The sequence below is a fragment of the Salvia hispanica genome, chromosome 3 (assembly GCF_023119035.1).
Source record: "Salvia hispanica cultivar TCC Black 2014 chromosome 3, UniMelb_Shisp_WGS_1.0, whole genome shotgun sequence".
Taxonomy (NCBI): domain Eukaryota; kingdom Viridiplantae; phylum Streptophyta; class Magnoliopsida; order Lamiales; family Lamiaceae; genus Salvia; species Salvia hispanica.
This window is the reverse complement of record NC_062967.1, coordinates 24,777,332-24,793,396: the sequence shown is the minus strand read 5'-3', so window position 1 is coordinate 24,793,396 and position 16,065 is coordinate 24,777,332. Positions and strand designations below refer to the sequence as shown.

The 16,065-nt window shown below is 38.6% G+C and overlaps 3 protein-coding genes across 4 annotated transcripts; 1 reads left to right on the top strand and 2 right to left on the bottom strand.

The window, feature by feature from the left end:
• The first annotated feature begins 4,821 nt into the window (after window positions 1-4,821).
• Window positions 4,822-5,751, top strand: LOC125214644 (cyclin-dependent kinase G1-like). Its single transcript, XM_048115756.1, has one exon. It carries the CDS (start codon window positions 4,889-4,891, stop codon window positions 5,726-5,728), a length of 840 nt encoding a protein of 279 aa, XP_047971713.1. The 5' UTR covers window positions 4,822-4,888; the 3' UTR covers window positions 5,729-5,751.
• A 532-nt stretch (window positions 5,752-6,283) lies between these two features.
• Window positions 6,284-8,194, bottom strand: LOC125214641 (pentatricopeptide repeat-containing protein At1g05600). 2 transcript variants are annotated; one of them, XM_048115752.1, is made up of 2 exons: window positions 7,532-8,194; window positions 6,284-7,465 (listed from the first exon to the last, which is right to left on the bottom strand). In XM_048115752.1, the coding sequence occupies exons 1-2, from the start codon at window positions 7,809-7,811 to the stop codon at window positions 6,318-6,320; spliced, it is 1,428 nt and encodes a 475-aa protein (XP_047971709.1). In that variant the 5' UTR covers window positions 7,812-8,194; the 3' UTR covers window positions 6,284-6,317. The 2 variants fall into 2 exon arrangements, with proteins under 2 accessions (XP_047971709.1, XP_047971708.1); XM_048115751.1 differs by having other exon boundaries at window positions 6,284-8,194.
• A 461-nt stretch (window positions 8,195-8,655) lies between these two features.
• LOC125214642 (UDP-arabinopyranose mutase 1-like) lies at window positions 8,656-10,755 on the bottom strand. Its single transcript, XM_048115754.1, has 4 exons — window positions 10,285-10,755; window positions 9,485-9,735; window positions 9,237-9,405; window positions 8,656-9,154 (listed from the first exon to the last, which is right to left on the bottom strand). Exons 1-4 carry the CDS (start codon window positions 10,609-10,611, stop codon window positions 8,804-8,806), a joined length of 1,098 nt encoding a protein of 365 aa, XP_047971711.1. The 5' UTR covers window positions 10,612-10,755; the 3' UTR covers window positions 8,656-8,803.
• Window positions 10,756-16,065: the final 5,310 nt, after the last annotated feature.

The window sequence follows — 16,065 nt, the reverse complement described above, 5'->3', positions numbered from 1 at the left end:
TCTTCTCTATAGGGGTCATACATTGTATTGAAGTAAAATGGTATTGCTGGAGTTAGCAAATTCTGTATGTGTTGAGTCAATGCATTGATATCTTTCCCACTTGGATCTTTTGCAACCTATGTAATTATCCCATTCCAACTCACAACACATCAGTAAAAGGTAGTCTAACTGGACCCTACTTTTATACATTCATTTTATAACAATCGTGTGTTGAATGAGCTCTGCACACTAAAAATAGTAAAAGTGAAATGAGACATTTTGTTGGGGAGTAAAAATCAGTATCGAGAGACTCACGAAGCAGTCGTCGTCAATGGTGAAGATGTACTTCTTCTTGGAGACGAGGAATCCGAAGCAGCGGCAGGCGGAGTCCTGGAAGGAGATGCAGGAGGCCTTGGGGCCGAGGATGCGGTTGATGTCGTTGTGGTTGTAGAGCTCGTAGTCGAAGCCCTCGGGCACGTGGATGGTCTTGGAGGGGTCTCCATCCTGGACGATGATGAGATGGTACTGCTCGAAGAAGGGCCTCCACATCTCCAGGAAGTCCAGGTTTCGGATCGTCGGGATCACGATGTCCAGCTCATCTTTCAGCGGCGCAACCGCCTTGGTCGACGGCATATTCGTGGTGGCCTTGAAGGAATTCGGTGGGAGGGTATTTATAGGGGTGGCGGAGATGTTGAGGGAGAAATATCAACTTCATTTCATTTTGGCTTTGGCTTTGGCTTGTACATAACACAAGAAATCCTAGCTAGGAGCAAAATCCTAGAATAACTAATGGACAAATACACAAGAATCCAAATGACTAGAATGTGATAAGAAACATCCTTTGATTGCATGTCTAGTTGAGAAAACTGATGGGAGAGACTTCCAGCTTCAGAATGCCATAATACTAGATACATGTTGATATATTTCGGTAAACGAAAATTCAAAATGCTATCATACCAAATTTTTTCAGAAAATATCGTACCGTATCAAAAATCAAGCTATACCAAAATTTTGATACTCCCTCCGTTCCCAAATAGGAGTCCTATTTTTCTATTTTAGTCCGTCCACGAATAGGAGTTCCGGCTCACTTTTACCATAAATGGTAATAGGATCCCGCCTTCCATTAACTCACTCCACTCACATTTCATTTAAAACTAATATATATATAAGTGAGGGGGAGTGATCAATTGCTAACTCATTTAAGGCCATAGGATTTTAGAAAACGTGTGGTCTACAATTTGCCACATGTAATATTCGTTTTTATTAATTAAATCGAAAAAGATAAAAAAAAAACTCCAAATTAGGGTTTTGGATGAAAATTTCAATATAGTTTTTCGAAAATATCAACACAATGCTTTGAGAATGTCAACACAATGCTTTAAGAATGTTAACTCATTGCTTATATTGACATATTTTATATAGTATGTTGACATTTCTGCTTATACGGAAAAATTAAAAAAATTCAATTTTTTTTTCAAAATTTGACGTCGGAACATATGCATGTATGATATCGTTGGAATCCTTATAAAATTATTTTTAATTTGATATATGTTATATGAATTTAAAGTTTTGGGATTTCTTTTAAAAATTAGTTATAACTAAACATGTAGTTAATTGACATTAATACTCCTATTGATATTTTTTGAAATTAATCCTATGGTCTTATTGACGTTTTTCGTTGATCGTATTGACATTTAGGGATTAATGATCTAAACCCTTAATTTGAATATCTAATAGCTATTATTTAGTTATAGTTAGCAATTAAGTTATGAGTTAACAATATAACACTCCCCTATAACACTCTTATTGCAGTAACTTTTTTCCACCCATTTTTCTTAATATTTCTTAAAAACCGTGCTGCCCATAAATGAGACTCCTAAGAGTATCTCCAATAAGGAAAGGTAAATGAAAAAAATATATCATCTATTTACCTTCTCAAAAAGTGAAATATACCCTTCCAAAATGTAATACATTCCAAAGGAAAAAGATATATAGAAAGCTATATCATTTAAAAATAAAATAAAATAATAGTACAAAATGCATTAAAAAACATAAAGTGTAATTCCTTCTCAAACTCTTCCCCCCTTGGAGAATGATTTTTCATGAAAAGAAGACAAATATGGTGGTTATATGACTTTACTCTTCCATTTATCTCTCCCCTTGGAGATGCTCTAATGATGAACGGAGGAAGTATTTTATAGTATATATCGATATTTCGGTAAATTTTTCTAACCCGTAATTGTGATTGGATCAGTACTTTTTTCTAATCCTTCAACTTTGCTCCTGAAGAATAAGATATTATAAAAAAAAAAGGAAAAAGAGCGAAACTTAATAAAAAAAAATGTGAAATGTAAAAAGAATTCAATAACATGGAAAAAAATACTCCCTATGTCTATAAAAAATAGTCTAATTTGTGGAAGACATAGATTTTAATGAGAAATAGGTAAAGTAAGAGCACTCCCAATGGGGGTGGCGAAAATCCGGCGAAAAATCGCCGAACATCGCCGGATTATCGCCGGCCGTTGTGGTGAAATCGGCGATAATCCGGCGATAATCTTACCGATATTTCGCCAACCGGCGTTTTTTCGCCGGATTATCGCCGAGCGATCGCCGGCCACTGTGGGCGACGCTCGGCGATAATCCGGCGATATTTAAATTTTTTTTTTTTTTTTTCCGGCCCAACGGCTATTTTTACATCCCACCCCTATAAATATTTCCTCCACTTCCTCCATTCATCACCCACAATCTTCATTCTCTCCATTTTCAATCTCTTCTCCCAATCTTCAATCTTCATCAATCTTCCAAAAATTATGAGCTTTTGGAAGAAAAATTCCCGCTCGGGTAAGGGTAAGGGGAAAGAGTCGAGTTCACAAATTCCCAACACGGATGAAGCAAACGAGCAGTGGATGCACTCGTTGTTGGCGATGGGTTCTCCTCCCGGCCAACTTCCATACGCGGGTCCGTCTCCGTTGCAGACTCCTCCGGCGCGGAGACTTTCTCCGTACTTCAACTCCCGCCGGCAGAATGCCCTCTCCAGCCGACGATGTGTATCGGCCCCAGTTCGACACCCCGGATCAACCCCAGGCGACCAAGAATCTCAGGCCGCGACACCGAGCGCGGAGGACTTCGAGGTGGAAGAAACGCCCACCGAGCCGCCTTCTAGGAGCGGGAGGGGAAGGCGCCGGCGTCGTCGGCTGCGACTCGATACGGGTTCCGATGAGAGGCCGAAGCGGGTAAGGACTACTTACACTCGCAAGAGTCCGAGCCGATAGCCACCCGCCGGGCGGACACGTCACGAACGCGGAGCGCAGCAACTACCGGGACCGAGATCATATTCTGGGAGCGGGTTGCCGCGAAGTACAGGAGCCACAAGACCGCCTCAATGAAGGACCATGGCAACGAGGCGATCCGTCGGCATTGGGAGCGCCTCATGAGGGACTGCGGCCACTTCAACGGTATTTATTCTAACTTGTTGGCGAACATGCCCAGTGGCCAGAACGAGCATATGGTCCGAGATGAGGCCATGCAGAGGTATTGTGGCAAGTACTTGTCGAAGGGGTTCAAGTATTGGAACATCTACGATCAGCTGAAGGATCTCCCCAAATTCCGGACGGGGATGCACGTCGCGCTGCACGGGAAATCGGTGCACTCGCGACTTAGCGTTTCGGAGAGCGAGGGGAGCGCGACCCACATCGACTTGAGTGGGGATGGTCCGCACGAGCACCCGGAGGGAGCGAAGAAGGCGAAGGGGAGGCGGAAGGGGAAGGGCACAACGTCGGAAGTCGAGTCGGAACCCCACATCGACTTAGAAAAAGCCACTTATTCGAGCAATGTCGCCAATCTGACGCAGATGTACACGCTGTACTTCACCGGCGGCGGGACCCCTGAAGAAAAGGCGGCCCTCTGGAAATGCATCCAAAGCCTGCAGATTACGATGGGCCTCGATCCCGACGCCCCTCCGGCCCCTCCGTCTTAGTTTTTTTTTTTTAAAATCTTTGTTTATTTGCGTTTTTTATTTGTAGTTTTTTTTTTCTCGTTGTATTATATTTTTCAATGATTAATACAATGATGAATTGTTCATTATTAGTCTATTTATTAAATACATTTGTAGGGAAAATTAAATAATATAAAAAATAATGATGTAAAAATGAAATGTTGAGTTAGGGAGAAATAAGGGAGAAATAAGGGAGAAACCAATGTAGCAGTTGGCTAAAAACTGGGGATAAAATGTGATGCTGATGTGGCGCTGATGTGGCAGGAGTTAGGGAGAAATAAGGGAGTGACATTGGGAGTGCTCTAAGAAAGAGTGGAAAAAAAGTAGATAAAGTAGAAGAGAGAAAGACAAAATGCAAGAGAGAGGAGAGAACATAAAAGAGATAAGAAGAAAAGGGGGACAAAGTATGAGTAAAAGTTTTCATTTGGAGTATCATTTCATTGTACTATGTATTTTTATTTTTAATTTTATAAAGGTTGTGTACATTCCTTATGTGTTTAAAATAACATTGTGTATCAATTTTAATTTTATATTGTCATTTATTTCAATTTAATTAGTTTTTACTTTTCGCACAATTTTTAATTAATTTTTAACTATAACTTATGAATTTTAAAGTATTTAATTCATTTATTCAATTTAATTACTCCATATCCATGTTAATACAAAATTATTTGGATGTGCTTATACAATTCTAGTTTCCCGGTGCTGGCAGCACTAGTTACCATATTATGAAGCTACTTAATGTAGTATAAACAAGGTTAGAAGTCCAGATATTTTGCACAAGGAAACTAATTTAAGGAAACTTTCCTTATAGAATGCAGAGTTTAATAAACGCTGCGCAATGGTAATCTTAATTCTTATATAAGCCCTCAGCCTTCCCAATTCATTCACCTTCATTACCAAAAGAAATCAACCATGTCTCTCGTCCAGTCTCATCAAGCCATGATTTCTTCTCATCGTCAACCACAGCACCATCAGAATCGCTACCAAGTCCTTAATGTGGTGAGCCGGGGATCTTACGGGGTGGTTTACCGCGCTTGGGATACGGAGGCCGGCGAAATCGTGGCGATCAAGCACGAACTGGAGGGGTTGAGCCGATCAACCCTGCGTGAAATCAAAATCCTGCAGTCGCTGCCTCGCCACCGTTCGATCGTGGAGTTGAAGAAGGTGACCGTTGACGAGCGCGAGCAAGTGCTCGTTGTGATGGAGTTTCTGCCGAGCGATCTCAGCAGGCTGATCGCGGCGAGGAAGGTGCCTTTCTTTGCGCCCCAACTAAAAATCATGATGTGTCAGATTCTGGATGGCGTCCGCTTTCTGCACGACAACGGCGTGATGCACCGTGATTTGAAGCCCGCCAACATCCTCACCAACAAAGGGAATCGCCTCAAGATTTGTGATTTCGGGCTTTCGCGGTGGGAGAACGGCTCGGGATCGTACACGCCGGGTATGGTGACGCAGTGGTACAGAGCGCCGGAGATTCTGATGGGAGAGACCAACTACACGAGCGCGGTAGATATGTGGTCGGTGGGGTGCATAATGGCGGAACTGGTGCTGAGGAAGGTGCTTTTCCCGGGAAATTCGGAGATTCAGCAGCTGAGCCTCATACACTCCTCCCTCGGCCGCGCGATGCAAGCGATGCGATGTCTGCTTAGTTCCACCGGACTTGATCTGCTGCTCAGCCTTCTTGCCTTGGATCCCTACCACAGGATCACTGCCAACGATGCCCTCAAACACCCTTGGTTTCTAGAGTTATGAGCATTACTATCTGCTGCTGTGATGCTCCCTATTGTACTGAATTGGAGAGTAACAAACCTTATGTGAACATACAAGGGTTCTTTTCTTCGTTCCAATTCGATTTTTTATGTACTTAGGGTTTCATGTATCAAGCAACAAATCAAAGTAATCTTGAGTTATATGAATATCTTTGAAATTATTTTACTTGTCTATGATCTTGCATCATAAACTATAATTTTTGTTAATCGTATGACGGTCTGAGTAGGTTATGAGATTCATTGCATTCTTGACAAAGTGTTTGGAATTTGGATGATGAACTCAAAATTAAAATTAATCAATCATGAGGTAATTAACTACTTTTAATACATGTTGAATCAGCACACATTGGTGAATTTTAGTAAATCAATCATAAGGTAGTGAAAGTAGTTAGTAATTGCTACAATCACAAAGTTGCTAAATTAATTAAAACATATGCATATTGACAATATTGGTAAATGCGTCTTTTCTTGTCTTATAATCAGGCCCACTTTTCACTTCTCTGCTGCAACACTTTATTGGTGTGTGGACAGTATTATAATTTCATGTATAAAATAGCTAAAACAAGCAATTTCTAGAAGTGATCTAGTTTTATAGACAATTGATCACTATGGTGGCTCTCACAACAAATAGTAGATACTAAGGAATACCATACAGATATTTGAGGAATTTTAGCTTGGCTAATCATCTCCTCCAGCAACATTACAGCTCTGTATGTCTTTCCCATCAAGCAAAGGCCCTTGATGATCTTATTGTACGTTTCTTCGCCAGGCCAGTGCGCATTGATCAACATCTTCTCCAACACCTCACTAGCTTCGACGTATTTTCCATCACCGCACAATCCATCAACAAGGTAGGAGTAGGTCTCTTTATTAGGAACACAGCCAATCTGTCTAGAAATCTTCTCCAAGTACCTCATAGCTCGGGTTAATTCTCTATTGTTGCAGAGTCCTCTTATCACCATGTTGTGTAACCGCAGTGTTGGAACACAGTTGTTCTCAATCATTTCCTTGTTAGCTACATGCATTGCTTCATCCACCTTGCCTGCTTCCAATAGTGCCGCTATCTTGGCTTCATACATTGGCAAAGATGGTTTGAAGCCTTTTGTTTGCATTTCCTCGAGCACTTTATCAGCTTCAGCAAATTTTCCTTCTGAATAGAGGTCAATAGCCATCGTATTATGACCATCTGAACTTAGAACTCCACCTCTGATCAAAGTCTCATTGATCAAAGTTTTGACATCATCTCTGTAGCGGAACTCGCTTAAATCAAGCTGCTTCATGTACCTTTTCGGAGCCCGAAGGCCTTTCAGCAAGACCTTCTCAAGTACTTCCACAGCCTCTCCAGCGTGTCCATTGTCACATAGAGACTCCAACAGCATTCTGTATACTGACACATCAGAACCACAACCCTTCTGAGAAACCCTCCAAAACATAGAATACAACAAATGAGTTGCCTCAGCAAATCTTTTGTCTTCACACAAACCCTTCATCAAGATCCGATATGTACCCCTATCGGGATAGCACCACTGATGGCCCATTTCTTGGAAAACATGCAGTGCAAGATCTGAACGGTGCATCTGACAAAGAGAAGCCATCAGCAATTTCAAGGGACGGGCTCGAGACTTGATTTCCCAACCATGACAATTCTCCACAAAAAACTGATAACATGTCTCTAGCTTGGATTCCTTCACCATTATCTCCAACAGAGTATTAAAAGACTCTGTATATATCACACAGTTGAATTCAGAAAGACTATTAAACAGAGAAAAAGCTTCATGAAACAAACCAGCACTAGCATAAGTTCTGATTATGTCGGCAAAGAGTGAATCTTGGCATTCACAAGAGTCCTTTTTCATCTGATTAACGATTTCTTTCATCTCAGTCAATCTACCCGAGCCTCCAAGCATTTTGATCATGGTAGCATATACGGGACCATTATGACGGTAACTTGGATATCTAGTCTTAGCTTCATTGAAAATATCCAAAGCCTTTAATGGGTTTTTCTGGCTACGTATTAGCTGTGAGAGATAAGTTGGTGTCAAAATCCTTGGCCATCTCACACTCATGGTGCTAAACACCTCAACCTGTTTTCACTTGCACATAAAAATAGGAAAAAAACAAACTCAATTAACAGTATATATGAAGAAGATGCATAAAATAAGTACAGCACAGAATGGCAAGTGCAACGAGATAGATTTTGACTGTGGTTCTCTAAAACTGCCTTGGCCAAATCTAAAGAGCAAAAAAAGAAGAAATTCTATTACTCCATCATGATTAAAGTTATTTGTTCTGAGAAGGAATCACTTGAATTTACACGGTAGCAATTTAAAAACAAAATATGGAAATCAATATCCTAGCTAAGTGATATAAATGATACTAAGTCACAAAGAACTGATAAATTTAAAAATTAGTGAACCGCCAATTCTTAAAAACCAAAATCTGGAAAACCACTCTGATTCTAAGGTGAACCAACTTTTCTTTACATTTCTTAAAACTCGTACCCGATCAAAGTGTGACTCTTAATCGGGAACGGAGGGAGTAACCGAGAACCATTCAAGCACCAATGCGTCTGGAATGTGATACTATAAAAATTATGTCACCGGACCTTAACGAACAATGAATCTAATTCATACGAATATATTGCATTATTAATTGGGATTTTAAGTTTTACGCGCCCAAGTAATACTATTTGGGTGGACATGCATGTATTAAGAGACTAAGATATCACTTTTTAGAACTACACTGATATACACTTTTTAACGAATTTTGAACTTTATTAGTAGTAAATTATTGTGAGATTTTGACTTGACATTTACAAAAGTTGCAATTTGATGGAAAAGCAATGCCTTGAGAACTAGTTTAACAATGACCAGACAGAGCTGATATACTCATCAAAATAAGGAGTCGAAATTAAAAAAAAAATACATATGTATTATTAAATCGCATTCCGTCTAAATAGATAAACTTAAACAAACATAGCAAGTAAAATGACTCAAAGCAGTAAAACTGTGGAGTGAAATAATTTGAAATGCATCTCTATTAGAAGTAGTCAACCTCTCTACTTCTTGGATGAAGAAGAAGCATCCTTCTTGGCAGCATCAGCAACAGGAGCAGAGTTGAGCTCGTCCCACGCCTCAATCCAGGTGACCATAGCATCGGCCAGCTTCTGGAAGTAGGGATCGATAGGGCCGAGCTTCTCTTTCACCATCTTCGACAGCTCAATGTAACATTTCTGCACGGTCGTGCATTCCTTGGGGAGAACAACAGATTGGAAGAAAGGGATGATATCCTCTTGCCAGTAGATTCCTTTGTATTCCTTCTTCAGATTCACAAATGGATTGCTAGCCTTGCTGTGCCAGATATACGGAAGCCCCGTCTTCACCCCCAGACCCAAATGGTCAGTAATCACCTGCAAATATATCTACACATTTAGCTCAGCTATTCAAGGTATAACTTTTTACTTGTTTAACAGTGTATAAGTAAACAAAAACCTTAGTACACCAGCCAGCCCACATGTCGTCGTATCTCCCGATTGGCTGGCCATCGCCCATGAGACCGAAATACATGGCAGCGCCAATGAGCTCCCTGTCGAAGGCAAGGTTCATTCCGCACATTGGGAACAGGGTTCCCTTAGGAATTGTCAGGACAGCATCGACATACCTGCAAAGAAAAACAGACAATAATGAGAACGACTCAAAGCCGCGATTTTTACCAAGAAAAATGTGAACCACCATCGAACCTAGTGTTGCGCTCTCGCGGTTTGACAAGCTGGGTTGGGGCATCATAGTCAGGGATGTTGAGCCAGAGTCCATGGGAGACGGCAGTTGGCGCTCCTTCCCTCAGGCTGAAGGGGTAGCCGCGGACGAAGTCAGCACCTTCTCTGTAGGGGTCGTACAATGTGTTGAAGAAGAATGGTGTCGCTGGAGTTAGCAGATTATGTATGTGTTGAGCCAATGCATTGATATCTTGACCACTTGGATCTTTGGCCACCTATATAATAACCCCAGTCCAATTCAGATATGCATATTACTTGAATAAGATTGGTTTCTTGGTTAATCTTCTCTAACACTACATCAAATGGGGCAATGAAGCAATTACAATGTTGATCGTGGTTCACCTCCCCAATTATCGCTAACCATCAAGTTCACATGCTAAGATAAGAAATAGAGTACTACTTGAAAAACATACATGTAAATCAAATTTTATTTCAATAACACAAGTCTACCAATTTTCAAAGAGTATTATAAGTTAAAGAATGGATTTTTAAAACAATAAAACAAGAAATCATAGCAGTGACTAAAAATAAGATATCGTGTGGGCCAAAAAAACACAAAATATCAAATTGAAAACAAACACAAACACTTTTCTCGCAATCAATAAAGATATTCTTCTTCGCATATTCTCATTGACCGTTGACTTCCCCGATCCCCAAACCGAAGAAGACTAGCACAGCAAACAACTCAGATCCAAATCCGAAACTCGATCAAATATAAAAAAATCGCAATCGATAATCGATTAGAGAGAGAGAGAGAGGCTCACGAAGCAATCGTCGTCAATGGTGAAGATGTACTTCTTCTTAGAGACGAGGAATCCGAAGCAGCGGCAGGCGGAGTCCTTGAAGGAGATGCAGGAGGCCTTGGGGCCGAGGATGCGGTTGATGTCGTTGCGGTTGTAGAGCTCGTAGTCGAAGCCCTCGGGCACGTGGATGGTCTTGGAGGGGTCTCCGTCCTGGACGATGATGAGATGGTACTGCTCGAAGAAGGGCCTCCACATCTCCAGGAAGTCCAGGTTTCGGATCGTCGGGATCACGATGTCCAGCTCATCTTTCAGCGGCGCCACCACCTTGCTCGCTGGCGTCGACGACATATTCGCTGAGGAAATGTAGATCTTGAGAAGAAGGGAAGGAGTGTGGTGGTGGTGGTGGTGGAGATGTGGGTATTTATAGATGAGAGAGCGTGGGATTGGTGTGATGTGTTGAAGAAACAAGTTACCTTCTGCGTGAATGGGGATTGTCTTACCATGTGAGATGCAGCCGCCTTTTATGCCTTATTCTCCACCTTTTTTCCATAATGTTAGAGCATCGCCAATGCTAAATAGGCCAGCAATAGGCCAGCCATTCTTCCTCCCTTCCACGTCAGCAGCACTAAAAGTTCACCTGCCACATCAGATTTAGGCCAGCCGCAATAAAAATAATTCAAAATATACTACATTTACGGAATTAAAATCACAATTAAATTACCGAATTAAATTTACGAGACATATACGGGAAAATTCATTAATTTTATTTAAATAAAAAAAGTACATTAACTAAAAATAAAAAAAAATACATAATAAAAAAAAATCCGGGCTTCCACACACGAGCCACCGCCCCACTCTACTCCTCACTAATTTATTAAAAAAATACATTAAAAAATGTTAGTATGCCTTAAATCCGTTATAGTTCGCCGCTAGCCGAAGGGGGTCTCGCCGGCCGGTCAGCGAGTCAGGGGGTCAAGGGGGGCGACGCCCCCTCGCTGTGTGGGTCCGGGGGCGCGGAGAGGCCCTCGGCCCGACGGTATGACATGTTTCTTAATTTTGTATTGGGCTAGTTGTTGTTGTCCATCGCTAGATGTTGCTCTTGTACAGAAATTTAGAGATAGAGAAAATCGCATTTATATAATTTTTCAAAAATTTAAAAAAAAGAATTAAAAAAAAAATTAAAAAAAGAATTAAAAAAAAAATTTAAAAAAAATTAAAAAATAGCGCTGGCCGATCGGGCCGCCACAATGGCGGCCAGCGCATCGGCCAGCCACACGCAATCGGCTAGCCTTGGCCGGTTTTTTCGCCGAAATTCGGCTAGCCTACTCCAATGGTTCGGCTAGCCGATCGGCTAGCCACGTCAATCGGCTAGCCGGTGGCTAGCCTGCCATTGGAGATGCTCTTAGAGTATCTCCAAGGAAAGAGGTAAATGGAGAGGTAAACTAATATAACTATCATATTTATCCCTTCTTTATGAAAAATCATTCTCCAAAGGAGAGGTATTTAAGAAAGTATTATACCTTTTTTCATTTGAGAATGAAAAATCATTCTCAGACGATACCATATTTACCTTCTTTTCATTAAAAAAGACATCTCCAAGGGAGAGGTATTTGAGAAGGTATATTACACTTTATGTTTTTTTAATGTTTTTGTACTATTATTTTATTTTTTAAAAATAATATGTCTTTTTATATACCTTAGAGTTGATTGATTTTTAGAAAGTTATATTGCTGTTTTTAAGAAGGTATAAACATGATATACCGTTTTCATTTACCTTCTTTCCTTGGAGTTGCTCTTACAAATTACTCCCTCCTACCTACACTAATTGTCACTCTTACTGTACTGTTGGCACGAGTTTTAAGAAAGGTAAAGAAAAATTATTGAAAAAATTAGTAGAACGTGAGACTCACTTTTTTCAATTGGTTTTATAATAAAATATGAGGGAAGTGGGTTAGTGAAATGTGGGACCTACTTATCAGTTATGGTAAAAAATGAAGTGTGACAATTATTATGGGACGAACAAAAATGAAAAAAGTGACAATTATCGTGGAAAGGAGGGAGTAAAGAGTGAAATTCTGAAATTAGGCTTGATTACACCGTGTTTGTTGTACATATGTGATTTTTTCATACTATGAATAAATGAATTAATTGATTAAAAAGAAGGTGGTGTTTAAAGGATGCTATAATAATATTTGGTGTATGTAACTGTCGTGGCATCGTGTGAATATCTTGCTAATACAGCTATGAAACTGAAATGGTGGATCGTTGACATTAAGATTAATTATTTGGTGGGGTAGTAGTGCTATTTTAGAAGATTTTCGTGCGCGTAAATATTGACCTACTCAAAGTAATCATTGTTTTCTTTTTGGAAGGACCTAATCATTATTTATTGGCGCATAGCTTATATGTTGCTCTTTCTTATTTTGTTTTTTCCTATTATTATTATGGAGTACACAATTACTCGTGGAGATCATATCTTTTGCCTTTCCTTTTCGTGTTGAACGTTTTGAGCACGGAGTTTTTGAAGGGATCAAGTTCTAATAATCCATCTTCGTTTTGCAGATGATAAAAGTTCTTTAATGTTTCATGTTGCTATATCTATAGGTTTAAATGTTGGGCATCCAAATTGCTTATAGTAGTATCCAGAACAATCATCTGGTCTACTACCTCAGTTTGTTTAGAATGTCATAGTTATAAGATAGTGAGACGCATTAAGAATTTTTTGTTGCTATTAAAATGACGGGCTTGGGAACAATCAAAGACGACTATAGAAGGGAATCGCCAACTAATCACAATACCAATTAGCAAGCACCTTCGTTAAAGATATAGTCAAATAAAATAAACTGATCAGGTATCATCGAAATATAACCTAGCCTCACTTAAAATAAATGTATTTCATTGAATAAGTTCGATCAAGTCGACCTCAAAATAGACGGTATGTGGATGAATTTGAAGAGGAGTTCTAGAGTGATTAATCAAGAGTCGTGGTGTTACCAGTCACCGACTCACCCAATGCTAAAATAAAGTACTACTAGCATTTTTGTTATAATAATAACGCCCGGTCCAAACTTATACAGTATCTAGAAATGTAAATATAATCACGTCCATTAATTCTTCTTAAAAAATTCTAGCTGTTTGCATGTGTTTTTCTTTTTCGAGATGATCTTGGGAAAAATAATTAATCCATCCACTCCAAACTCGCAGTAGTATTAACGTACAAAAATGGACAAAAAACTGTTGAAAATGTTTCTTCAATTGCATGGTATTAAAGGAGGCATGTGACTTGACTGGTCCCTTTTCGTACCAATTAAGTTAGGCAAACTATCAAATAGAATTGGAGTTAATTAACTGAAACCCATGCGTTACATTGGCCCTTTCAATTTTTTATTAATTGTTGAAATAGAATTGACTCAAAGAATACTCCACTCTCCTCACTTTACTTGTAAAATGCGACAGTCTAACTATTTTATTTCCGTACTTTTATTTTTAGTAATTAATTTGCCTTCAAACCTTTAATTTGTAGTAGGAGCTTCGCTATTCTATTTATTTGCAACCTCTTATAATCCGTGAATAATTTTTATATCATGCCCGCCTAACTGGCTAATGAATTTTATGCCTAAAACTAGCTAAGGTATCCGTTTGGAAATTGGAAATGCTTAATTAACTACAGACCTAGCTACATTAATCTATCAGTTGAAATTTGGTTTTTTTCCTTTTTATGTAGACAATATTTAACACTACAATAGTACATTTCAATGGTCCCACTAGTTAATTTAATTAAAAGCTTTGTCGCCCTGACAAAGAAAAAAAGAAATATAGAGAGGAAGGCCCGTTAGTCTATAAACATTATATTAGGCTCTGATTCGGATTGGATTAGAGGCCAAATATACAAGATCTGTAAATCCTGTAAGAAACAAAGCCCATTTAATTGTACAAGATATTATTAAGACAATATTTTTAGTGCTAGTATAAAGAGGGACAAAGGGTATATTACTGAAAAAAAAATCATAAAATATAATTAAATTCTGGTATGTGTTGTAATTTTAAAAATTAGTTGAAAAATTCATTAAATTTGATTTTCTTCCCAATCATCTCACGTGAAAAAAAATATAATCTCCTGCATGCAAAATGTCTAAAATGTCTTAACCCTGGCGTGAAAAATGCAACTATCCATGCGTAAAATAGACGGGGTGGGATCCCCTACTGTGCAAAATGCCACAACAGGGAGTGTTGTAGTGATCTACACCACAAATTAATTTCACATACTTGGATTATTATTTTTCATTTAAAAAATCAATGGCTTGGATCACCATAGCACCCCCTGCTGTGGCATTTTGGACAGCAGGGGATCCCCATCCAAAATAGACTATGTCGTAATCATAACAATAAATATATAATAAAACATTTAAAAGAAATTAGTTAGCCTAATACTCCTTCAGTCTCACTTTAGGAGTTTGGGTTTATCATTTTTGTTTATTCCACATTTGAAGTTCAAATTAGAATATTGCATAAATGATAATAGGCTTCACATTCTATTAACATTATTCAACTTAAATTATTATAAAATAATATATAAATATAAGATAATATTCCTCTATGTTTTTTTGAACTTTGTTTACATTTTTAAAAATTTATCTGAACTCAATTGAGACTCCATTATTCAACTTAAATTATTATAAAATAATATATAAATATAAGATAATATACCTCTATGTTTTATTAATTTTCTTTACATTTTTAAAAATTTGTCTGAACTCAATTGAGACTCCTAGAACGTAAGTAATAGAGTTATACGTACCTTTGCGCATTGGATATTGAGTGAACAAAAATTATTGGACGGAACACATCATATGTTAATTGGAAGAGCAAGCACATCACGTGATCAGAAAAATTGCATCTAATAATAGTACAACTTTCCAACTCGAAAATTGCATTTTGATAGCTAAGTATTTTGCAATATTTGAATAGTACTTATTCGCCAACAATAATGATAATTTTTCCCAATTCCTCCAAGCATCGCTGGTGGTGCTTTTATTCAAATTGCTTTCTTAAGAGCATCCACAATAGCGGCTAGCCGATTCGTGTCGCTAGCCGATCAGCTAGTTGAACTATTGCAATCGGCCAGCCGAGAATCAGTGAAAAAATCGGCGTGGGCTAGCCGATTTGAGGACGCTGGCCGCCATTGTGGCGTGCCGATCGGTCAGCGCTATTTTTAATTTTTTTAAAAAAAAATTTTGATGTATTTTTTATGCATTTTTTTTATTTATTGCATTTTTTAATGTATTTTTTATGTATTTTTTTATTGCATTTTAAATGTATTTTTTTATGATTTTTTTTTAATTATGTAATTTTTAAATAGGCACACAGACCCCGTTCGGCTAGCGGCAAACTATAATGGATTCAAGGCACACTAACATTTTTTAATGTATTTTTTTAATAAATTAGTGAGGAGTAGAGTGGGGCGGTGGCTTGTGTATGGAAGCCTGATTTTTTTTTATTATGTAATTTTTTTTATTTTTAGTAATGTACTTTTTTTTTATTTAAATAAAATTAACGAATTTTTCCCGTATATGTGTCGTAAATTTAATTCCGTATTTTGTATTTAATTCCGTAAATGTAGTTGTTTTTTAATTATTTTTATTGCGGCTGGCCTATGGCTGGCCTTAGGCTAGCCTATTTAAGTAAAATGCTGATGTGGCAGGTGGATTTTTAGTGCTGATGACGTGGCAGAGAGAGAGCGGCTGACCTATGACTGGCCTACTCTTATTGTGGATGCTCTAATTAACCAATTTAAAAATAATA